This window comes from Clupea harengus, chromosome 12, assembly GCF_900700415.2.
Source record: "Clupea harengus chromosome 12, Ch_v2.0.2, whole genome shotgun sequence".
Classification (NCBI taxonomy): Eukaryota; Metazoa; Chordata; class Actinopteri; order Clupeiformes; family Clupeidae; genus Clupea; species Clupea harengus.
In genome coordinates this window covers 14,072,045-14,094,412 of record NC_045163.1, presented here as the reverse complement: position 1 = coordinate 14,094,412, position 22,368 = coordinate 14,072,045, and the positions used below count along the sequence as shown (strand labels likewise).

General features: G+C 44.2%; 3 protein-coding genes across 10 annotated transcripts; 1 reads left to right on the top strand and 2 right to left on the bottom strand.

Moving 5' to 3' along the window:
* Nucleotides 1-1,336: 1,336 nt before the first annotated feature.
* On the bottom strand, nucleotides 1,337-13,174 carry LOC105901412 (PH and SEC7 domain-containing protein 4). Of its 6 annotated transcripts, none has more exons than XM_031577511.2 (18): nucleotides 13,019-13,174; nucleotides 12,088-12,155; nucleotides 11,475-11,658; nucleotides 10,258-10,836; nucleotides 9,358-9,442; nucleotides 8,506-8,860; nucleotides 6,983-8,236; nucleotides 6,620-6,700; nucleotides 6,291-6,403; nucleotides 5,903-5,961; nucleotides 5,493-5,582; nucleotides 5,233-5,276; nucleotides 4,809-4,981; nucleotides 4,632-4,702; nucleotides 3,709-3,854; nucleotides 3,209-3,353; nucleotides 2,783-2,929; nucleotides 1,337-2,154 (listed from the first exon to the last, which is right to left on the bottom strand). In XM_031577511.2, exons 4-18 carry the CDS (start codon nucleotides 10,696-10,698, stop codon nucleotides 1,864-1,866), a joined length of 3,495 nt encoding a protein of 1,164 aa, XP_031433371.1. In that variant the 5' UTR covers nucleotides 10,699-10,836; nucleotides 11,475-11,658; nucleotides 12,088-12,155; nucleotides 13,019-13,174; the 3' UTR covers nucleotides 1,337-1,863. The 6 variants fall into 6 exon arrangements, with proteins under 6 accessions (XP_031433371.1, XP_031433375.1, XP_031433373.1 ...); XM_031577515.2 differs by having other exon boundaries at nucleotides 9,367-9,442; XM_031577513.2 differs by having other exon boundaries at nucleotides 10,258-10,800.
* An 81-nt stretch (nucleotides 13,175-13,255) lies between these two features.
* On the top strand, nucleotides 13,256-18,208 carry LOC105901502 (zinc finger protein 436). Of its 3 annotated transcripts, none has more exons than XM_031577517.2 (2): nucleotides 13,256-13,382; nucleotides 15,532-18,208. In XM_031577517.2, exons 1-2 carry the CDS (start codon nucleotides 13,325-13,327, stop codon nucleotides 17,274-17,276), a joined length of 1,803 nt encoding a protein of 600 aa, XP_031433377.1. In that variant the 5' UTR covers nucleotides 13,256-13,324; the 3' UTR covers nucleotides 17,277-18,208. The 3 variants fall into 3 exon arrangements, with proteins under 3 accessions (XP_031433377.1, XP_012684464.1, XP_031433376.1); XM_012829010.3 differs by lacking the exon at nucleotides 13,256-13,382 and adding an exon at nucleotides 13,500-13,871; XM_031577516.2 differs by lacking the exon at nucleotides 13,256-13,382 and adding an exon at nucleotides 14,381-14,916.
* A 932-nt stretch (nucleotides 18,209-19,140) lies between these two features.
* LOC105901600 (uracil nucleotide/cysteinyl leukotriene receptor) lies at nucleotides 19,141-21,837 on the bottom strand. The gene has a single exon (XM_042709319.1). The coding sequence runs from the start codon at nucleotides 21,636-21,638 to the stop codon at nucleotides 20,727-20,729; it is 912 nt and encodes a 303-aa protein (XP_042565253.1). The 5' UTR covers nucleotides 21,639-21,837; the 3' UTR covers nucleotides 19,141-20,726.
* Nucleotides 21,838-22,368: the final 531 nt, after the last annotated feature.

Sequence of the window (22,368 nt, the reverse complement as noted above, 5' to 3'; positions counted from 1 at the left end):
GGGACATCTTCACATAGCATCTGGTGTTTCTGTCTATTGTTTTTTTTTTTTTTGCTCAATGATCAAATGGATGAAATCAGAGCGTGTATTTATCAGGAGCGGTCAAAGGACAGGGGATGAAAAAAAGAAAGGAAAAAGAGGAAGTGAGATTGCAAATTGCAAATGTCCCCTAAGATTGAAAAAAAGAAAGGAAAAAGAGGAAGTGAGATTGCAAATGCCCCCCCCCCCCATAAAAAAGCACTCCATCCTAGCGCTGACACTGCGATGAGCCCATTGGCTCGTCCCTAACGAGGTGTTTACACATCAACACCTCGCATTCAGGTTATCTGAGCGCCGAGGTCCCCGGGATATCAGCAACCCCGACACAAGCCCCCACAATGCAATGGGCCCTGCAGGTGCAATCCATCATTCCAGCACAATCATCCTGGCCAATCTGTAACAATCTCAGCTTATCTTAATGGGCTGCTGTCAGTCAAATCGCAGGATATCAAATAACCCTGAGAGGAAATGTACGGAGACAAATTAAAACCGGATGAGTAGCAGATGAAATAGGATGAGAAAGACATTTTCTTTTTAATTAAAAATTGTCAAATCAATTAATAAAATAAAACGGTGTCAAGGGGTCTTGTGTGTCAACTGTGTTCACGTTTGGACACCAAGCCCCCACCATTTGAGAACAATTTGGTTCAGAGGCCAAAATGTGACAAGTTAGCTTGGCCAAGTTGCTTTGTCTGGCTGACAGCGGCTAATGGCATTCCCCATTGTCATGTCACATTCCTGTGTGTCACAAACAACAGTGACATCGCGGAGGAATGGGGCTACCTTCTGAACACTCAGTCCCCGGTGCATGCAAAGCCCTCTAAAAGAAGGAGAGTCAATTAATGATGCCACCATTACAATTTCACAGAGACAAAGAGAGAGAGCGGAGAAATAGAGACAGAAAGAAGACGAGAGAGAGAGAGAGAGAGAGAGAGAGACAGAGAGAGAGAGTGTGTGGCGGTCTGCAAATTTCAATCCCTATTTTGTTTTGTTTTGAAATTATGTTTATAATAACTCCACAACCTAATAATTTCGCAAGTAAGCGTTCACTAAAATTACAAACAACCGATGAATTTCCATATAATTAAATTTCTCAAAAGGCTTATGTACACAGATACTTTTAAAGCAATCCACAGAGATGTGGCACCTGCCATTCATTCAGCATTTCCTGACTCCCTGTGCCCCCTTGTGGTGAAATAGTAGGAGTGCCACAAAACCATTCTTGATGGCAGCAAGTGAGCATTACATCAGTCCAATGCACTATAACAACAACAGTTATTGAAGAACTCACTTAGAACACAATTTAACAGTTTATTTCAAATGTACGACAAAGATATTTTACACATATCTTTTTCAAAGCAAATAAATAATAACGGCTTCTGACGAACACCACGAAAGTCAGGATGTCTAAGAACATCGATGCATAAATGCAAAGAACACTGCTTGGAATTGGGCAAAGAGTTATCATCAACAACAACATATCTTTGGTATGAGTACAACCATATTGCACCGGAAGAGAACTTCCCTGAGTGTATATAGACATTTTAGCACTGACAACCATTGTGAGACCGGAAAACAAGACAAGATGGAGTTCTGGTACAATTATGGCACATGGTGCGTCACACCACCAAAAGATGTGTGTGACAGTTCCGTTTGGTCTAATTTCCTCCCCCCCTGTGGTTTCCTGCACAGGCGCTCCGAGGCCTTAATGTTGCTGTAAGTTCCTGTGGACTAAATAACAGAAATATGTTCCAAACTTAAACTCGAAGCAGTCAGATTTGAAAAGAAACCGTGGCACGCAGTCCGATTTCCTGTGCCCCACTCTCAGAGCTCGCGGTTGCGTCGAGGGATGATGATCTTGCGGTAGGTGCGCCTCTCCGAAATGTTGCGTCTGACTTTGACGACGGGGGGCGGCGCCATCTCCAGCTCGAGCGAGGGGCTGGAGTGCGATCTCTTCATCCCTCCGTCAGCCTCGTCCTCCTCCTCATCGTGGGTGTCTCTGCCCACCTCGCGATCGAAGAGGCCCAGGTCGTTTGCATTGAACCCGGATGTGGAACTACGTTTTAGGCTGCTCCATGCCTCCAGCATCTGGACGTAGACCTCGTAGCGACATCTCTGCACAGAGGGAAGAGGAAGGAAAGAGCCTTTGGTAGACAGCTGACAGTGCAGCTCTTTAAGTGTTCTTCCTACAGTGTACTTACATAGGCAATACATACTACCATACCACTGCTACCACTAATGAAAGTACACTATTCCATGTTACTAACCTTAACCTAAACCTACCCCTAACTTTAACATCCAAGTTAACATCCAACATAACATGAACTCACAAAAAGTGTATTGAACTTAAGTAATTAGGAACATAACACCTAAGGACACTTAACACACAGTAGGGCCAAGTTTGCTCAAGGGCTTCATTTAGACATGCATCAATGTTCTCTTTCACTGTCTTTCACATACATGTACACACAGAAGAATGGCAGAGAATGGACACTAAAATCTACAAAATAGACACATTCACTCATAGGAATGCAATTACACAAAAAATCCATCATGCACACACAAACCTTTATCAAATTCACATTTGATAACATCATTTTAATATTAGGCCGGTGGAACGCATTCATTCAGATGCACACACACACACACACACACACACACACACACACACACACACACACACACACACACACACACACACACACACACACACACACACACACACACACACACACACACACACCTCATGCTGAAGGTACTCCTCCTTGATCTTATGCTCCTCCAGCTCCCTGGCTTTGGGCTTACGTCCCTCGGGGAAGCCCTCCTGCAGATGGGCCAGGTCCTCCTGGAAGGACTGGAGCATGGCAGCATGGGACTGAAGCTGCTTGTCCTATACACACAATGGGGCAATGGACCCAGCAGGAACACAGATAAGTATAACACTGTGTATGTAAACTATACTTCAACTTTATAATGTGGCTTGGAGATTTACTATTTTGTTGGTTATATGTAACAATATTGGACCCAATATTGGATTGCAATTTTGAAAAGTTCCATTGTCAGAAAAGGGACATTCCTGTGGAAGGGATTCAGTGCAGAACTTCTGACTTTTTTTAACAAACTCTGGCCCACACAGAGGGGAAGAACATGTGTTTTCGATGTTCCGTACCAGAGTGAGGGAGGACTGCGATGCAGGTAGGATGGGCCGGAAGAACTTCCGCTGAGAGCCCACCGCTGCCGGGAACGGAGGGGAGGAGTACAGGGCGGACACCAGGTTTATCCGGCCAATCCAGGAGCTCATCTGCTCTGTGGAACTATGACAGACAGGAACAACTCAGCCAACAGGAGAGCTTCTCATTCCTTTCATAACTATACTTCACTGACCGAACTGCTCCCAGATAGAAACGCAGAATGTTAATATTTACATTGCATGTGAAGTTTTAAATACATTCACGTAAGTACATACAGTTGTTAGGCAGGTGCTTTATCCAAAGTAACTCACAGGCACGGGATATCATGATATCCTGTGATCAGCAATACATCTTGTCAATATTTATACACCTCAGGAATGTAACCCGTACCTCCAGTCTTTTACTTAGCAATTCTTCTGCAGTAACAGTCCATAAAAATAAAAGCTAAAAAGCCTGTGGCAGCCCACAGGAGACTCACGCAGCTTCAAACAGGAAAACTCTCCAGTCAGCCGTCTGCAGCCGAAAGACGTATGGCCGCTTGGTGTAATCCACAGCTCTCTCAGCCAACGCATGGTGCACACTCACCACCTCCTCTGAGCTTTGCCAGTCCGAACTGTAGTCATCCTGAGGGGATTCGGAGCGGATTGTTAGATTCCAGTGATATTTCTCATGTACAGATATCTTGTGTATGTCCCTCCACCACTACCAGGCCCGTAGGCCCAAATATCTGTTGTGCAGGATTCCTCCTGGCGCCTGGGTTTTTAGGCTGAAGGACATTGATGGACTGTCATGGTCATGTATGTGTATGTGTGTGTGTTAGAGATTGCATTTCATTCGGTTTACGTAATGCCCCCAGTTAAATTAGCCTGTGCCCGAGGCTCAGAGATCAGAGCGACTCGCGGAACAAGGAAGAACATCTCCTGGAAGACGACCCCCCGACACGCACCCGCGTGTGCCCGGCGACTCTTAGAACTCTGCTCAACTTAGAATACTTAGGCTCAGAAAAGTACTTAGTGATATTTCTTGTCTGCTACAATAAATATCTTTGGCTCTGATCCGAACCGCTCCAGCTTCCTTGATTGAGACAACCAACTAGACCACCTTTTAGAATTAAGTATAGTAGCCTAAATATAGAAAAGAATCTTACAGGATGGAGGACAGAGAAATAGAAAAGATAAGACACAAAGTTATAGAGACAGACGGACAGACTCACTAGAAGACAGGAACAGAAAGGCAGACAAATGACGAGAGAGTGAGAGAGAGGGAGAGAGAAGCAGACAGAGACATGGAAAGACAGACAGACAGACAGACAGACAAACAGCACCGCCTCACTGCATGGATCTGTATAGATAACAAGTGCATGGTAAAATGGTTGACATGGCATCACAGCTGAACTCTGACCTTCTGTAAGTAGAGAACCATTCCCTTCAGAACGCAATAGAAGGTCTTCCACTTTCTCTTTCCCCAAGGGGCTGTAAAAAAAAGTTTTTTTAACACCAAGCATGCACGCTTAATTTACAACTGAAACAACTGACCCACTATTATGTCCTCGACCGTCCACCCTCTCCACACACTCACTGCGTTTGCCATCAATGTCGGCATGAGCCTTGCGCTTGAGAAAGCCCTTGTGGAAGACGGTGGCCTTCTTGTCGTGGGGGACACTCTGGAAGGGGTTGCCCTTCGAGCGCATCAGCGTGCCTGTACCTGCATCCTCCGGTAACATCATGGAACTCTGTAGCTCTTTCTCATCTCTAGGAATCCAACCATGTAGATGGATATTATCACAGAGTTCATGCTTAAGAAGATTACATTAGCAATTAAAAGAAAGAGGGAGGGGGAGCGAGAGAGAGAGAGGGAGTGAGTGAGTGTGTGAGAGAGTGAGAGAGTGAGAGAGAAAGAGAGAGAGAGAGAGACATGCACAGACAGACAGTCATAGAGGTGAGATCAATAGTCAGTCCTAGTTTCGTTGTGGTCTTGAATATTTTATGTAGGTTCTACTTACACTGCCCACTCCAAAGGTTCATTCTTGATAGAGTTGTACAGGCCCTGAAACACGAAAACACCTTTTATCATTTACTCTTTAGCTTGGAAGTCTTGGAAGTTTTCCTATTCTTTCTTTATTTGTTCTTTAATAAATGTCTTTGTTGTTTTTTTTAACAAAAAACTGTATTAAAATAGTGAATTAAGAACAGAAACAATAACAATAATAGTAAGCTGCATGCCCAGTCTCACTTTAATGGGAAGGTTCAGGTCTCAGGTTACCTTTAGCACGTCCTTATTGAAGTTTTCCCCCTCATCCATCCCATCCAGATTGGACACAAAGTTAGACTGTGACATGGATTTACCCACATTCTGTAGATCAGATCAAAGGCAACCACTGCTGAGATAATACTTAAGAAACTCAAGTTGTCAGGTCAAATTGCTTCCTGTACATGTGCAACTGTGTGAATGTGCAACTTAAACATGTAGTTTTAGATGTTGGAGACTTGTATCTGTCTTAAATTTCCTATACAAAACTTTGCACACAAATATACGGAAATGGCATTTCATTTTGGGTTTATTAATGTGTTACTAATGTGTCGGTGTATTTAAATACACACAAAGGGTATGTTTGATTCACAGCATACTTCCTTTTCAGTGGTGGCATTTGAAAGGACTGCACTTTCACTCACTTGTCCATGAAGATCAGAGTTCAGGAGCATCATAGCACAGGTGAGAGTCAGAACTGCTCCTATGGGGACAAGAATGACCTTGCTTGAAGTGAAACCCATCCACATCCAACACACACCATCTGCCTATCCAACCAGCTTGGACCACCTTCTAGCTATCCACCCACTTAAGCTAGGCAACAGATATCCATCCCGTTTACATTTCTCAAAAAGAGTGTTTTGAAGCCCCTAAATACACTTTCAGTGTTTCCATGGAAAAACGAACGACACAGCATGAATAGCCTGCATTATAGATAGGGCATAAATAGCTAATGACCGGCGTGAGCGCTAGCCACGGATCACATGGAATTGCAGTTTGAGCCAAAGCTGAACCAGAGCTCTCCGAGGTTACCTGCGGAGGGGCAGGCATGAGGGCTGCACTCGTGGAAGCGGCTGGAGAACCGCTGCAGGACCCGCTCTCGCTCCTGCGTCTCGCCGATCAACACCACCACTTTCAGAAAAGCCCTGACAGGAAGGAACAAGGTCACAGAACCAGTGGGTTTCAGTGTGACAAGACTGCTCACACGCAAGGAAGCATGCCAGATAAATGTCACCTATCATCCAAATAATGAAATGTTGTTTCTTCTCACAAACACGCGCAAACACACACACACACACACACACACACACACACACAAATCATATCAACAAGGGACCAGACTCAACAGAGCAGAAATTCACCTCAAAGCCTGGTCCAGAGTTTGACTTGTGAAGTCAAAGAATTTCAGATACTCCTCCCCAACAGCACGGCTGAATTCATTACTGAAACAGAGATGGCGTGAGTAAAACACTCCTCTCTCTTTCTACTTCAATCCACAGGTGAAAGAAAGGGGTAAATAAATCAACATGTACGGCAGCACAATCACATTACAACTGTCCATCACTTCTACAATCATGCATTTATGTTTGTTTTTGTTTTAATGGTTTGTTTGTTTGGCTTTTAGGGAACGTAATTAGCATGGATAAGCACGACTGGCAGTAATACAGTGACATGATCCTCACACATAGCCCCAAGTGTCCCTGTGTGTACACCATCACTCTTACTCTTTGTCCAGATGTCGGACCACATCTGTACGGTGAATGCCCTCCAGTCTGAAGAGCTTCTCTGCCAGCGTCCGCGCCGCCTCCCTGTCTACCGCACCTCCGTTCATGTACGTCACGGCTACACCTGAATCCCCCGTCTCCTGCATCTGTCCCTCCAACTGCTCCGTCTTCCCCTCCATATGTCTCACTAATGAGTCCTCTCCCTCCGCCGTGCTCACAGGCTGTTCTGATTGTTGGTTGCTGTGTGCGGTGGTTTGGGCACTTTCAGCCTGCTCTGTTCGTTCAGTCTGTTGCGATGATTCCATTTGCTCCTCCGCCTGTTTGGTTTCGGATTGTTCCGGTGTGTCTGTTTGACCAGCTTCTTCTGACTGTTCAGTTGGAATCTGTTCTGATTCGTTTGTTCCTTCGGTCTCGCTTGACTCGTTAGCTTCAGTCGGTTTTGTCTCTTCTGTATGGTTTGTCTCGACGGACTCTTCATTTTGATTTGTCTCGCTTGACTCTTCTCCCAGAGTCTCATCTGACTGTTCTATTGGTTTGGTGGTCATGTCTGACTCCTCCATAACAGTCTCACTTGGATGTTCTGTTTGTTTTGCCTCATCTGGAGGTCCACCTTCCTCTGTCTTCTCCATCTGTTCTGCCTGTGCTGTTGCTGGTTCTATCCCTGAGGATTCTGATTCCACTGAACACAGTGACTGCTCTTTCTCCTCTGACTGTAAAGGGATCTGTTGCTGCTCCTCAGCCTCCATGTTCTCCACCTCTTGCTGGTCCTCCGTCTCTTCTGAACACTCTGCCGTTTCAGGTTCTTTTTCCTCCACCTCTCCGCCCTCTACACATTCAGAAGGTCGGCCCGTCTCAGTCCTTTCAGTCTCTAAAGTACCCTCTAGTGACTCCTCATTCTCCTGCTCAGTCAACGAGGATGTTTCACCTCCATGCGTCAGCTGAGTGACCTTCGACCCCTGACCCCTGTCCAACCCCTCCTCACATGCTGAAGTCTCCTCTGGGCCACTCTCAGGCCGGAGCTCATCTCCTGCCTCGGGAGGTTCCCCCTGCTCCGTACGGCCGCACAGCTGTGACGAATCTGCCTGACTGTCTGACTCGCACTCTGGGGGCTGGAGACATTCCTGATGCTCGGTAGGCTCTGGCATCATCTGGTCCACAGACATGGACTCTTCATCAGGGTTACACTGTTCGTCTTGCCCTGACAGTGGTATTTCCTCTGTGTCTGTGTTCTCTTGGATCAGTACAGGCTGCTCCCTTTAAACGATACGAATACACACTATTATTGTACAGCTAAACATCTCCACCAAACAAATCGCAGCATACTGTACATTAAGTTCTTACTTAAAAGCTGTAGGTAAACTAAGACTTCATTACACATCTTAACCATAACAATTCAATATTTTACAAGTATAAAAAGTTAAGCACATTATAATGGTCTGTAAGTAAAGCATAATTACTTCTACATACTTGTACATACATAATTTGCATGCCAGGTGTAGAGTGTTATATATAGTTATACTCACAATGCTGTGTCCTCATCACAGCCCAAACTGCTGTCTGTCCCCACACATTCTCCATCTTGAGCTGAGTCACTCGATGTGTTCTCCCTCTCGTCCTCCTCCAGTGTCTCATCGTCCACCTCCACTATCTCACCATCATTTCCTCCATCTGTACTGCAGCCCTGTTGCTGCTGTGCCTCTGTCGCTGTGAATGTCTCCGGGTGTGGCTGGTTCTCTTCCATTCCTGGAGTTGACAACCTCCCTCGCTGATCAGGAGTCTCTGAATCACCAGTGCATTCTGGGATCTTGGATGTCTCAGTGCAATCGGCCTCTGCTGGGCCCATCTCTTCCACTGTGTGCTCTTCATGCTGACTTATCTCTATAACACAATGGCGCTCATTAATACAGTCAGACCACAGCCTCAGGGCATTGATATCACATTCCATGTACTGAACCACAAATGGAATGGAATGACTCAAGTGTCACTGGGAGGCCAGTGTACTGAACTGGATAAAGAGAGACTATAGAAAGAGTAAACTGCAGTCATACTCCCATTAAAACACTATAATTGGTACAAAATAAACTGAACTTCATATTTAGATACAGTCTGTATAATGCTGGCAAGTCAGTTTAACCTCACTTTGAGAAAAAAAGAAATCTATCAGGAGTGAGTACTTTTTGGGACAGTTTCAGCCAAGAAATTCATCCACACATGCCTAACTCAAAGAGCCAAAAAAAGGGTTATATGAAACATCTACAAAAAACCCTTTTCATATACAAACCACACTAAAGAAAATTGTTCTAAAAGGAAATATTAGGTGGTATGCTGGAAAGCCATTCTTTAAGTGCTAATGGAAATAATCTGGGGTACAACACCTCCATCACCTGACAGCGACGTCTCTTCCTTATCACCTGACGCCATCAGATTCATCACCAACACTGCCTCCACAGAATCACAGGCCTGTCATGAGAAGCACAACACAGAGACAGGTCTGCATGAGCACATAAAGGCCAATGGAAAACAGGGGAGACACAACAGAAGGCTGGCTGACACAGAGAGAGAGAGACACACAGACAGACAGACACATGGGCGTGTGAACAGGGAGGGCTTGGGTTTGCAGCTGCCAGTGCTCTCATTCCATTCTATTCACACTCATCATGAAACTGAACTAATCTGATGACAGGAAACACACAGACCTAAGAGCATGTTCAGCACAGTCTAGTACAGTTACACTTCCACAGGAAGGAGGCAAGGGACATGAAGACACAGTAACACCATTACTGTCTGGAAATCTGAAACACTTCCTCCAAGGTGCTTACTTAAACAATATCTGCCCCCAAGGAAAGGAAATCTTTGGTCTTTTGATCCTTTTTGCTTTACTTTGTTACTGTCTGTCACACTCTCACATGAACATATATAGAGGTGTAACGGTAGCCAGCGCTTTCAGTGCTTTGCAGTGAGTAAACTTTACTCCCGAACACCTTAAGAGACCTGCTAGTGACAGACGCTCCCTGCTAACACGCCCGCATACCATGACCCATGGGTTGCGAGTTCAAGTCCGGTCTGGGACTCTGCTTGTCAATTCAATGCAGAGAAGGAGGGGAGCAAACATCCTCATTACAGAGGCAAGGCAAGGCAACTTTATTTATATACAGCACAATTCATACATGTTGGTAATTCAAAGTGCTTTACAAGTCAGCACATGTCTGTAATGTTGGTAATGTAGAGGTATAATACATCTTAACTGCCTCAGGCTTTCGATCTGAGTTCTGTACCTGTTGGTCGACATCGGTGTGCTGGTCTGAGATCCCTGACTGTGGTAACCTGACCCCATTTCCATCAGGCAGCATGCCGTCAGCTGACTCAGACTCTGTGAGTGTTGGCGAAACCAGAGAGAGAGGGTTCACGACCCAGTCCGGACTGACTCCATCACTACAGCTCAGCTCATCCACAGAGCTGCTGTCCGTCACCGGCAATAGGAGGTCGGTAGGGGTGGAGGGCTCGTCCCATTGGACAGTGGCGAAGGAGAGAGGCATGCTGGGAAGGGTGATGGGGTAAGCTGCAAGAGATTCGGGTTCATCACAGGGCATGAGTCCGCTTCCAGAATGAAGGCTCCTGTCCCCACACAGCTCTATGGAATTCCCATCATCTGAGCTGTTGGTGAGGAAACTCGGAAATTCTCCGCAATGAGGACCATTCAGCTCCTCCTCCTCCATCTCTAACTCTTGGCAAAGGATGTAAGTTCAGTTTCACTTGTGGGTGGTAAAAGGGGCGTTCATTCTGATATCCGCTGAACACCACAACAGCAACATCGCAGCCTAAGAAGCGAAGAAGGTACTTCAACACTGCACTATCTGAAAGATAGAAAAAATGTCATCGGTGAACAATGATAAAAACCTTTTATCACACAGCAGATTTCAATCAACACCTAAACAATAATCTATTGTGATCTCTTCTTCAATCATTTTAACATATACAAAAGGATTTGTTTCAGTTTGTACAGTTACCAAAGCACATAATCCTTCTATCTTCAAAGTTGGCAAACACCTAATAACCTTTTAGTTAAACTATGACAAACTTTTAATGGATCTGACTACAATCTACAAACATCTAGACACATACAGACAATAGACAAAGCAGTTGAACACGTCCTCTTTTTGAGAGGCCATATCAGCCACTCCCTAGCAAGCGACAGCAGAAATACCAAGTTGTCCTGTCACGCCAAATAAGTGACAAACTTAACTTTCTCCAAGCATAGTTCCTATTGAGAAAATCAGTCAACGGGCACATGCAAATGAATGTTAATAAGTTATTTTAAATGTACAGGGAAAAAATCTGACTAAAATCAGTCTTAAACTACCGGCAGGTCTCTTCCTCATTGTCACGTACCTATGCAAATGGAGAGTATAAACTCCAGTCCACACTAGTCAAAGTTAACATCCTCAAACATCACCTACTCAAATGACTAAATAAAGAGAGAGAGAGGACTTACTGGTCACTGTCCATTCAAAATGCTCTTCAACATTAAGTTTATCTGTCAGGAGCCACCAGAATCTCGAGACTGTGCCTTTCAGCCTGAGCGGATGTGCTTCGCAATGTGCCTTTTTTTTGTTGCTGAAATGGAGGGGTGCGTTTGAGCTTCCTGACCACAAAGGACAAACCTCCACTGCAACCTACTGTGGGGAGGCAGAGAAGGTGGTAAGCAAAGATTAAGTGAGATACTGGTCGCGTGGCTGTGTTTTGTGTGCGTCACTTTACCGCGCTCACATATCTCTCTCTTCCAGCACAATAATACTTAAAAATAAGATATCTGTTGTCTTAGTCGACTCTATGTCCCTCCCTTCAGCTTGGATGCACACACATAATGAGAACGTGCTGCAAGATATAGGCATTAATATTTAAATGAGACTGTTTGAAAGCCCAGTATGAATTAAGGACCTACAGCAAGCCCAGCAGATCTGAGCAAATACAGTACAACAAAGAGGCAGTGAACAAGTGTTTCCATCCACTTCTCTCTTTTTAGGTGACTCTCTCTCTCTTTTTCATTATTTATTTCTCTCTATCTCTCTCTCTCCCTCACCCACACTTTCTCTCAAGACACTCACATCACCTAACCAACATCCGGGTCCATGTACCCTTTAGCTTTCTGTGGTTATGTTCACTTCTCTTCTTCCTGTCGAAGAAAGGTATGAAAGATTACACCGACACATGTTCCACCCTACACACTCTGCAACCATACAAACAATGGCATACAGTACCATAGATAAACAGTAGGTAACATCTGCATGTTGTATTACTTTACATAACATACACATGCACACATATACATAACACAGATATGGACACATATATAAACATGTTCAGGCCTTATTCATGACTACTGACATGACAGAGAAAGAATTACTCTGTGCATAAGGGCAGGAAATCGTGTGAGAGTTTCGACACACGGTGTTCCTCGTAGTGTTTGGTATAGCAACAGTGACAAGGGACAACTAATCTGAGATCTCTGCCACTGTCTAAATATCAGCTGCACTGTACACATTAGAGAAGCTGAACATTGCGGTTTGCATTGTATTTGTAGGGTTAGTAGAAATAGTAGAAATAGAGAAGGGGAACAAGATCTATCTATTTAGCAACTGACAGCATTTTCAGCAGCTGACTTTCACATAAGTCATAGTTCCGTCATAAAGAGGATGGAGATGTGTTTTCTTCGTTCATCTCTCTCTCACACACAGAGACGGAGAGAGAGAGATGTATGTCTATATCCACACCTCAAGTAAGATAACAAAGAAAGTCACATTAAATGGAATATTTGCCTACATTATTTCGCTGAGATAAGAAATCCAAAAATCCAATTCCAAAACAAACATAATTACTGTTTAAAAGACACGGTCGTGGTAACATAGCCACTCACGTTCTAGTCGCAGGCTACACCAAATGATTAAAACATATTCTATAAAGAATGGAGTGGGAAACTAACTAATGGCTTAGTCCTAAACACGGCAATGCACTATGGTTCAAATTATCTGCATTTACTTACCACTCTGATATTCACGACAAAGTCAAGTTCGTGTGCGCCTAGACCGTCAACTGAACACCCAAGGTTTTCCCGAAGCCCTATAGAGAGAAGAAGCTGTTCGGCTTACTGCCGCGGAATCATAACAAACCCGGCACGCGGGTGTCATAGGGGAGACGCCTGCAAGCTACACAAGAACTTTCCTGCTTTTCTCTTTCCTTCATCCAGGCCCCAATGTTTGGTCTTCCTCCGGTAATTCTGTCATGGATCACGGGCATGGACACAGTAACAAAAACAACGTATAGGCGACTATCAGTTGCAAAGGCATGGAAAAGAGGACGTTGACAATGATAACTGGCGGTGAAAAAGCTTGCAACGACAGAGGTAAAACCATTTTTGATTGGGGGACAACTAAACGCGGAAAGATGAGGCTACCTGTAATAGTGGAGCCGACACCCATTGCCGGAGGCTATTTGACTGACTGACGGAGAAGTTTAAACTGCATTCCTTCCATTCATCCATCCACTAGAGGGGGTAGGAAAAGGAACTCCATAGTAGCCTAAACCACATTCCTGCGTTCATTAGCAAAGGTGATTGCTAAGCGTAATGATGATTGCACATCTGTGGCGTGACAGGTGTTTAGGAAAGGTGGCGCAAAGCCTAGGGGCACTAATATTAGTCTACCGGGGGAGTTGTAGGTTCACATTGATAAACTGCCTATGCCTAGCTGTTTAACTTGCAGGTAGCATGGAGACTGTGTAGCTACTGTACTCAAAAGGCAGTATCGGCTATTTTAGATAACGTACTATATATAGGCTCATACAAAGCGGAACTGATTCCAGTTCAGTTTGGAATAGCAAATATATCGTAGCGGTGAGTTCAACAGTTCCTGGTTTGGGAAATTACGTGTGGTGACGTGTGTTTAGTGTTCTTTAGCGTGGTTTTCTCCTCCTGTCTGGGCTGTGCGTGTGTTTAGAGAGGGCGAACTTGTTGGTGGTGTGTCGTGTGTGTGAATGCCGGAGTGTGCTTGCACCATGATGAATAAGCCTAGCGCCTCGTGTTCAATGCAATGACCCTACCTCAATACAAGAAGTCACTCACGGCAGTAAATGAATGAAAAGCTCTGTATAATTATATCTCTATGCTTCCCAATCATGCAATCCGCTGCAGTAATCATTTCATAGATGTTCAGTTCTGAGCTGTCTTATCTCTGACAGTGCTTAATACGCTGATTAAAACAAATAACAACAATTGTCCCCACGTTAGTTGAGTTTAGAGCAAGACAAATAGAAGGCTTGCAGGGAGAGGGGGGGGGGGGGTCCAGGATGTAGAGCCTCTGATATATCCACTATGCAGTGTCTGATTTTGACAGATGGATTTTCCTCTTGAATTGATCACTTATGCAGTTACATGTAAACATATATGCAAAACCCTTTACAAAGTGGCAATGTTAGTTAGTGTTAGTGTGTTTAGGCCTATGGTACTGACCAAAAACTATTGGGACTTCCACACTCCAAGCCACCAGGGGCGGCAGTCTTTGCTGATCTCTAACCAGGTCACGGCAAAACTACATCAGTCGCTGCAAGTGCGTCAACAGTGCCCGACGGCTTTGTTCCGTACACGGCAGCATCACACGCTAGATCACACCCTCACGGGGAATAAACCATTGTATCAAAATACCGCACTGTCATCCTTTATCAAATTACTTTTGTAGATATGGAGAAATCGAGTAATTTAAAATCGTTTTTGGAATCGTCGCTAAATGAAATATTCAAAGCAACCGTGAGTGACATTCTGGAGTCTGTTGAGCAGACATTGTCCGAGTATCAAGGTAAAATTCAAAGGATTGAAACTGAAAATGAAGATCTTAGGCGCAGGCTGTACGAAAGTGACACCAGAATAAAGTCGTCAAGCAAAGGTATGCGGATGATGAATACGCCTTTACATGCAAGCGAACCCTTCTTCATGTCAACACTGGTGTATGTTTGTTTGTAGTTGCTTGTCTGCAGAACTGGCTTTTTAACAACCTTTTAGTTTTATCATGGACTATTGTTGTGCTAATGGTTGTGTAGAGGATAGTATGAGACGCACTGAGTTGTTGAGAAAAAGCACGTTATCTCACAAGCCGGTAGACTTATTTTAGGGGTCAAGTTAGTAAGATATTTTGCCAGACGGGGCGGTCTTACAGCTTCACATAGACCCGCCTCCAACAGAGTTTGCAGATATGCTTTTAACCCGACCGAACTGGATTTATATATTTGGATACTTGAGCAAGGTCCTGCTACATCAACATGAACATTTTCCTGACAAAACCTCTTAAAATAACATCAATTTAAGTTAGGCAATCACATTTTGCTCGTTACACTCAGAAAGAGTTGGAAATGCACAATAGAATGTAAGTTGTGTATCTAGGAAGTGTAGGAGTATAAGTTGCTTCTTGGTGTATGTAGCATTTAAGCCATCTGACACAGTTTGACAGTATCATACATCTTTTGGGGGTAAAAAACCCAAATATTTCTGTCATGTTTTTCAGCCAAGGAGAGCAATCATTTTGTCGACTGCTGTATGGACACATCAGTAGAACAGTATCCAGGGGAGCCGGCGTGTGTTGACGTGCCTTGTGGCTCCGCGCCGAAGCTCTCCAGGCAGCCCACCCAAAACAGGAGAAAGCTCAACTCCCGGAGGCCAAGGCGAGAACAGCCCAACCAGTTTGAAGGCTGTGTTCAGATGAGGAGACAACCCCCACCACCAGAAGGCCCACAGTTTCCTGACGGGGCGAAAGGCCACTCCAGTACGGTTTTCACTTTCACCATCAAATCTGACCCTGACCTGGAAGATGGCTGTGCCATTGACCTCTCCAAGGCCCAGTCCCCTCTCAACCTGGCAGCTAATCAGATCAAGACAGAGGAACCAGAGCTGGAGTATGGTAGTGGCGAGCGCCACGGCCAGCTCAGCTCAGATTCCAGAGACAGTGACAATGACGTAAGGGTCACCATTGTGTCTGATAGTCACCTAGGGACCAGCGACAATGAAGGCAGCTACTTTGGGGATTCGGAGACGATGGAGATTGAAAAGACATTGAGGGCAGAGTGTGGAGGGGAGGACGCAGAGGGGGCTGGTTCGGAAGCAGAGGCAGAATTCTCTGCCAGTGGAGAGTTTTTACTAGACGGAAAAGAGACTGGAGTGGTAGATTCTGACAGAAACCCGTTAGACAGCCAGCCACTGGACGAAAACGTTTTGGGGAAGGACCTGGCGCAGTCCGCTGACACACAGCGCGCATCGGAAACCAAAACCCCTCCCAGTTTTTACCACTGCCCTGAGTGCAACAAGATGTTCAGCCGTGTCGGCTCTCTGAATATCCACCTGCGTACGCACAGCGGTGAGAAGGCGCACACCTGCGGCCAATGCGGCAAACGTTTCGGCCGGGCCGACCTGCTCAAGTCGCACAAGCGAACTCACACTGGCGAGCGGCCTTTCAGCTGCAACCTGTGCGGCAAGAGCTACGGGCACCAGGGCCAGCTGCGCATCCACAAGCGTGTGCACACGGGCGAACGCCCCTACTGCTGCTCGCACTGTGGCAAGCGCTTCAGCGAGCACAACCAGCTCAAGGTGCACTTGCGCACGCACACAGGTGAGCGGCCATACAGCTGCGGTTTCTGCGGAAAGACGTTCAGCAACGCGGGCAACCTGCGCATCCACGAGCGCATCCACACGGGCGAGAAGCCTTACTGCTGCGGCCAGTGCGGAAAGCGCTTCAACGGCATGGGGGACCTCAAGACGCACTACCGCATCCACACGGGCGAGAGACCGTACAGCTGCGACCTGTGCAAGAAGACCTTCAGCCAAGCGGGACACCTGACCATCCACAAGCGCATGCACACGGGGGAGAAGCCCTACGGTTGCCCTGAGTGCGGGAAGCGCTTCAGTGTGGCCAGCAGCCTCAAGCTGCACCAGCGAACTCACACGGGCGAGAAGCTGTACGGCTGCTCCTTCTGCGGCAAGAGTTTCAGCCGCGCAGGCCACCTGAAGCGGCACGAGCAGGTGCACACCAAGGAGAAGATGTACACGTGCCAGCAGTGCGGGAAGAACTACAGCGACATGTCCAGCCTCAAGAAGCACCAGAAGAGCCACTCGCTGGAGAAGAGCCTGGCGAAAGAGAGAAGCCAGACAGCTTCAGATGAACCTCAGGGTCAGACTCAGAGCCAGAGACAAGAGAGCCTTAGCACACCAGACGTGCCACATGCTGAAACTGTAAAGGTTGAATGTGAATGTGAATGAGGAGACCTTACAATGCTGTGTAAAGTTACTGTCTTTGTTTGTTTGTTTGTTTGTTTTTTTTTGTTTAAACTCTCACTTAACATTTTTTTTTATGTTATGTTGTGTAACTGCATTGGTGACGCGTACTTTATTGAAGATAAAGCACCTCTTCCAAAAATGGGTAATCACTGTTTTGTGAACCCCAGTCAATCTGACGTATAGATTGTTACTGTATCGTATTCCAGTTTTTTTCTGGTTTATTGTAAATGTTTCAAAGCCTTTCAGGGGGAATACATGGCATAGAAGCTACTGTTGAGTCTAAATGTATGTATAAGGTATGATGTCTTAATCTTTAAAAAGAGAATCACTGCTGATTTGTTTCTTGTTGTTTTTAAGACGAATTGTAGTTCTGTAACAAAGATTACTTAAAAAAAGCTATTCACACAGTGCATTCGCCGGATGATGTATCGATTTAGTGCAATACTTTAATGACTGTACCATAAAACTACAGGTTAATATGCCCGACTTTTGTTGTTGCTTCAGTGATATGGGTAACCGCTGTTAGTTGCTAGTCTAAGAGACTCAGATACTTGTCTATCAGTGTGGTAATGTAAAGGATAGCACCCACAATAAGCTAAATCAAATAACCTATACTGTAGATTGCTTCAAGAGTATCAGTTATATTCTATTGTATCATCATCACCTATAGCTTATAGTCTTTAAGGTTTTTGAATGGGGACTAAATGATGAAGATGCTTAGGGAGGAAAAAATAAAGCATTGTGTAAATCATGACATAAATATTAATTAAATACTTATTTATAACTACCATGGAAAGAATCTGTATCATTACATCAACCGTTATAGCAGGATGTCCAACTGTGTTGATGAGAAAAGTTGAAGCGTTGTGCCGTTTATACCTAACCAAAATGAGAAATAAAATACACACATTAAACTGCCTTTAAATGTTTTGTCACGTGAAAAAATGAATATAATTCAGGATTTTTCTACCGAAGTGTAACAATTGTATTGTTATTAATGCAAAATGGGTCCCTATGTGGTGATTCTGACACAGTTTGGGGTAAGATTGTTGGTAACTGTTATGTATCAAGCCACCTCACCACTATGCTTTACTTACCTAGCCATAGAGAAAAAGGAACAGATGAATGATTTTTTGTTTTCCTGATACTCAAATGTTAAGAATGTTGCTTTGAAAACACTGGAGAAATGTTACTCAATGGATGTTTTATCTGGGAGGGAATTATAGCGACATATTCAGTAGACATGTTCAAACACATTTACAGTTTAAGTTGGTGTTAACACATGAACATAAACATATATATGTATGTTTACATAAAAGTTACTGTTAATATTGTTTTTCTTCTTACATGCACACATGCTGCGCAATCAAATAATCTGGTTTTTTTTTATGATGTCTTGAGAATAATTTGCTTTGTGTGCATATGACTGAAAGCACCAGCTCAGGTAATGGTTAAACCATAGAATCGAAGTAATCTGTTCATATTTTTTAAATAAGTTTTGTAATTACTGTCATTTTTTGTAATTTTTTATCAAAGCTCATCAAAGCATGACAACGTAATTTCTAATACCCTCCAATTTTCACACAAATACAAGCTATCTGAGATAGATTTAGTTATATTGTAGTAGTATGGTTTGGTGAAGATACATTTTGTCACAGTAACCAAATACAAATTTGCTTTAATTTGCCGTGAGATGAGGTACTGGCATGGCACATGTGTCTTGCCAAAGAGAAATTAACAGTCTTTACAAAAAATGTTTAAGTTTCCGCCTTCCAAACGGCAGGTGATACTGGACTGGATGTGGCCAAGTCTTCCACAGATCCACCCGTTTTGTTCCAACGTCACCTGATACCCTGCAGTCACCATCATAGTGCCCAACATTCGTGCCAAACACTGTGCTGCAGTGATACACCTGGAATATACGGTGGTGATGATTCTGTTGCCGTAATCTGAGTTATGTTTGTGCGTTTGCATGACACTCCTGTTATTGAGCCTGACTAATGCTCTCACTGTGAGCCTTCACCTCTGGGTCAGCACTGGCTGCACTGATGCAGCCGGGTCCTTAATTTTCACCCGGGGGAAATACTCCGCTTCTCCTTGGAGAGGGTCAGGTTGCCACAGGTGCTGCTGTGTTCCAATTCAGTGTTCCAGCGAGATTGTTTGGCGTTGTGGTGTGGTGGCCAGGGCATTTCATTAGTGTCACTGCATTGGCACCCTTGACTAATTCTAATAATCTTGGCAGTGGTTTCACCCGTTATATGGTAGTGTGTAAGACTGTTCTCTGTTACCCATTCACATGCAAAGCAATTATACATTTTGCCATTGCAACATCCTGTTTGCCTACTTCGTCACATCAAAAAAGTAAGAATTAAATAAGGTTCTGGTCTCTGACATTACAGCACATCAGTACAGTACAATAAACATCACATGACCAGACTGTTTTTACGATTTAGAACAATTTCAGCTTGTTAGAAATCTATCATTGTTGAGTGGCTACAGCTGTGTGATATTGTTATTTGCAGTCACTTTACCTATGCTGCAGACCGTGTTTAGTGTACATTTACATTTCCTTATACCACCACTTAAAAGTCTATATTCAGAAAGGTATCGAAAGGTAGGGAATACATTTTAAAAAGGAGGGTATCATTAGTCAAGCTCTTGTAAATTACATAGAATGTACTTTTATTTCATCACTGAAAGGTGTAAAAAAAAAAAACATATCATATTAAGGAGACATTGTCACAAAATATTCAGCGAAGTGTCAAACTGCAATAAGGAAGTCCCCTTATTTCCTAATTAAGTGTCCTTATGAAAAACAAATATAATATACATACGTTTATTATTTATGAAAGGCCATAACGTTTAACATTGTTTCAATTGACTTTCAATAGGTAATATGCTTTTTATGCCATGTTGTCGGGAGATCAGCATTTTGTCTATCAAACAGAAAGTACCAACTCATACATACAGATATAGTTCATTAAACCATGGTCATACGTAGCATACTATTAGAACTGTTTTTCTTTTAACTGTTATATTAGTTTCTTTATCACACAAATCCGTCTTGTCAGTATCTTTAATATAATACAGAAATAGAGAGAAGTATCTTTAATATAATACAGAAATAGTGTTATGTAATTTGCTCAATTTCAATTTCAAGACTCTTTTATATTTAGATAATATGTATACAGGGTGTGTAATACAAAAAAAATCTAAAACTTAAATGATAATACATAATATTTATATAAACACCAAAAGTGTCAAGCATGAGTTTGGAGTAAATTGCAGTAAATGGAGCTCACCCAGTCCCCCAAGTGGAGGTGACTAAACCATATCACATTACCACCACAAAATTAGCACAAATCTATTGAAAAGAGACTATGACTTGTTCTTTCATTATATTATATTGATTACGTGGACCTGAACGTATCCTTATGTGCTCACCTGCATTTCACCAGTCACAGTACAGCAGCAGCAGGCTTTATTTCTGCATGAGGGAATAGCCAGCTTCACCTTGGAGAGGTAGAGCACCGGCTGAATGCTGCTGCTGATGTCCATGAAGCCGAAGGCGATGTAGTGGATGTAGCAGCGGAACACGTCATCTGCAAAGTACTCCTGGAACGGGAAGAGGGCAACGGGTGGGAAATAGTTGACGACAATGATGGCCAGGATGATGAGCACCATCTTGAAGGCCCTCTTCTTGACCGGGTGCATCTCGTCGCGTCCGGGCCCTGATTGTCTCAGGGCCCAGAGGATGGAGACATTGCAGAAGACCATGAAGACGAAGGCAGCCAGGATCATGACGGTGAAGGCCTTTTCGAAGTTTGGGATGTTCCCCACACACTTGGCGGCGGAGTACGCCAGTGTGACGAGCCACACCACGGCGGCACAGACAGGCCGGTGCTTCCGGTCCTTGAGCTCGGTGAAGGTGATGGGGTGGCGCACGGCCATGTAGCGGTCCATGCAGATGCAGGAGAGAAAGAGGGGCGAGGAGTCCTTCACTCCGTAGAAGAAGCGCAGGACGTACCAGGTGGTGTCCGCCGTCAGATACATGAGATTGGCGAACTCCAGAGGCGGGATAAGGCAAAAGAAAGTGTCCAGGACGGCCAGGTGCAAGATGAAGATGTCTGACGTGGAGGAGTCCCCCTTGGTCTTGTGGATGAGCCAGAGGACCATGACGTTGGCCGGGACGCCCATGAACAGGTTGATGAACTGCAGGCAGAAATAAAACAGCAGGACCTCAGGCTTATCCTTGCACCCCTCGAACACTGTCAGTACCACCACAGATGCGTTGGATGGTCGGTGTATGAGGAGCAGGGTGGAGTTGATAAAGAGGGCGCTCATGACTGCGCTGCACAAAGGAAACCCTTCGTAGCTTCCCGTCCAATGAATTCAAGCTGAAATAAGGATGAAGGAATTATTATTTTGCAAAAATGAGAGGAAATAAAGACATTTAAGGAAAATCTTCAATTTCTTCCCTTGTTTTTTGTTGTTGGAAAGATATAGTAATCCCTTCAATTAAAAATGTTACATTTTCAGTGAAGCCATATATAATATGAGATAAATACAACAATGAACAACCATGTCCTCAGCTATTTTTCTTTCTTTTTGGAGCATCCTACCTGGTCTCATCGCTGAAGTGAGTGAAGACACGACTAAGGCAGTGTTTCTTTGCTATGTGTGGCAGTGGCTAAGATCTTAAACATACCTGGTATCGCTGCACAAAATGATTAACTCCTGCAGATCTAGGCAAACATAGGAGTCTGTCTCCAAATGAATGTAAATGAACAACATGCGCTGCCTCTGTTGCCCGGGAGATGGGTCAATATGAATTTGACCTGAAACCATGTACAGAGCGGTGCAGTGTGTGACATTTATGATGTTCCACAAGTATTTGGCACTGTTCTACATATGGCTCATATGTCCGTGTTGTAAGGTTAAGTAAAGAAAAAAAGCAGCAAAACTGACTTACTAAAGCAAACACAGCTCACATGCTGAAGCAATTCATTGGAAACTACAAAACAAATATTAAGAGACAATATTTGTGAAGAAACCTCTTCTTCCTGAGCCTTTC

Excerpts from the sequence above, each read along its gene's own strand:
- LOC105901412 (XM_031577511.2), bottom strand. The coding sequence starts at position 10,698 with ATGGAGGAGGAGGAGCTGAATGGTCCTCATTGCGGAGAATTTCCGAGT. Across the intron at positions 9,443-10,257 it reads ACACCGATGTCGACCAACAG|GCCTGTGATTCTGTGGAGGC; the intron begins GTACAGAACTCA and ends TTCTCATGACAG. Across the intron at positions 2,930-3,208 it reads CGCAGTCCTCCCTCACTCTG|GACAAGCAGCTTCAGTCCCA; the intron begins GTACGGAACATC and ends TTGTGTGTATAG.
- LOC105901600 (XM_042709319.1), bottom strand. The coding sequence starts at position 21,638 with ATGAGCGCCCTCTTTATCAACTCCACCCTGCTCCTCATACACCGACCA.
- LOC105901502 (XM_031577516.2), top strand. The coding sequence starts at position 14,715 with ATGGAGAAATCGAGTAATTTAAAATCGTTTTTGGAATCGTCGCTAAAT. Across the intron at positions 14,917-15,531 it reads AATAAAGTCGTCAAGCAAAG|CCAAGGAGAGCAATCATTTT; the intron begins GTATGCGGATGA and ends CATGTTTTTCAG.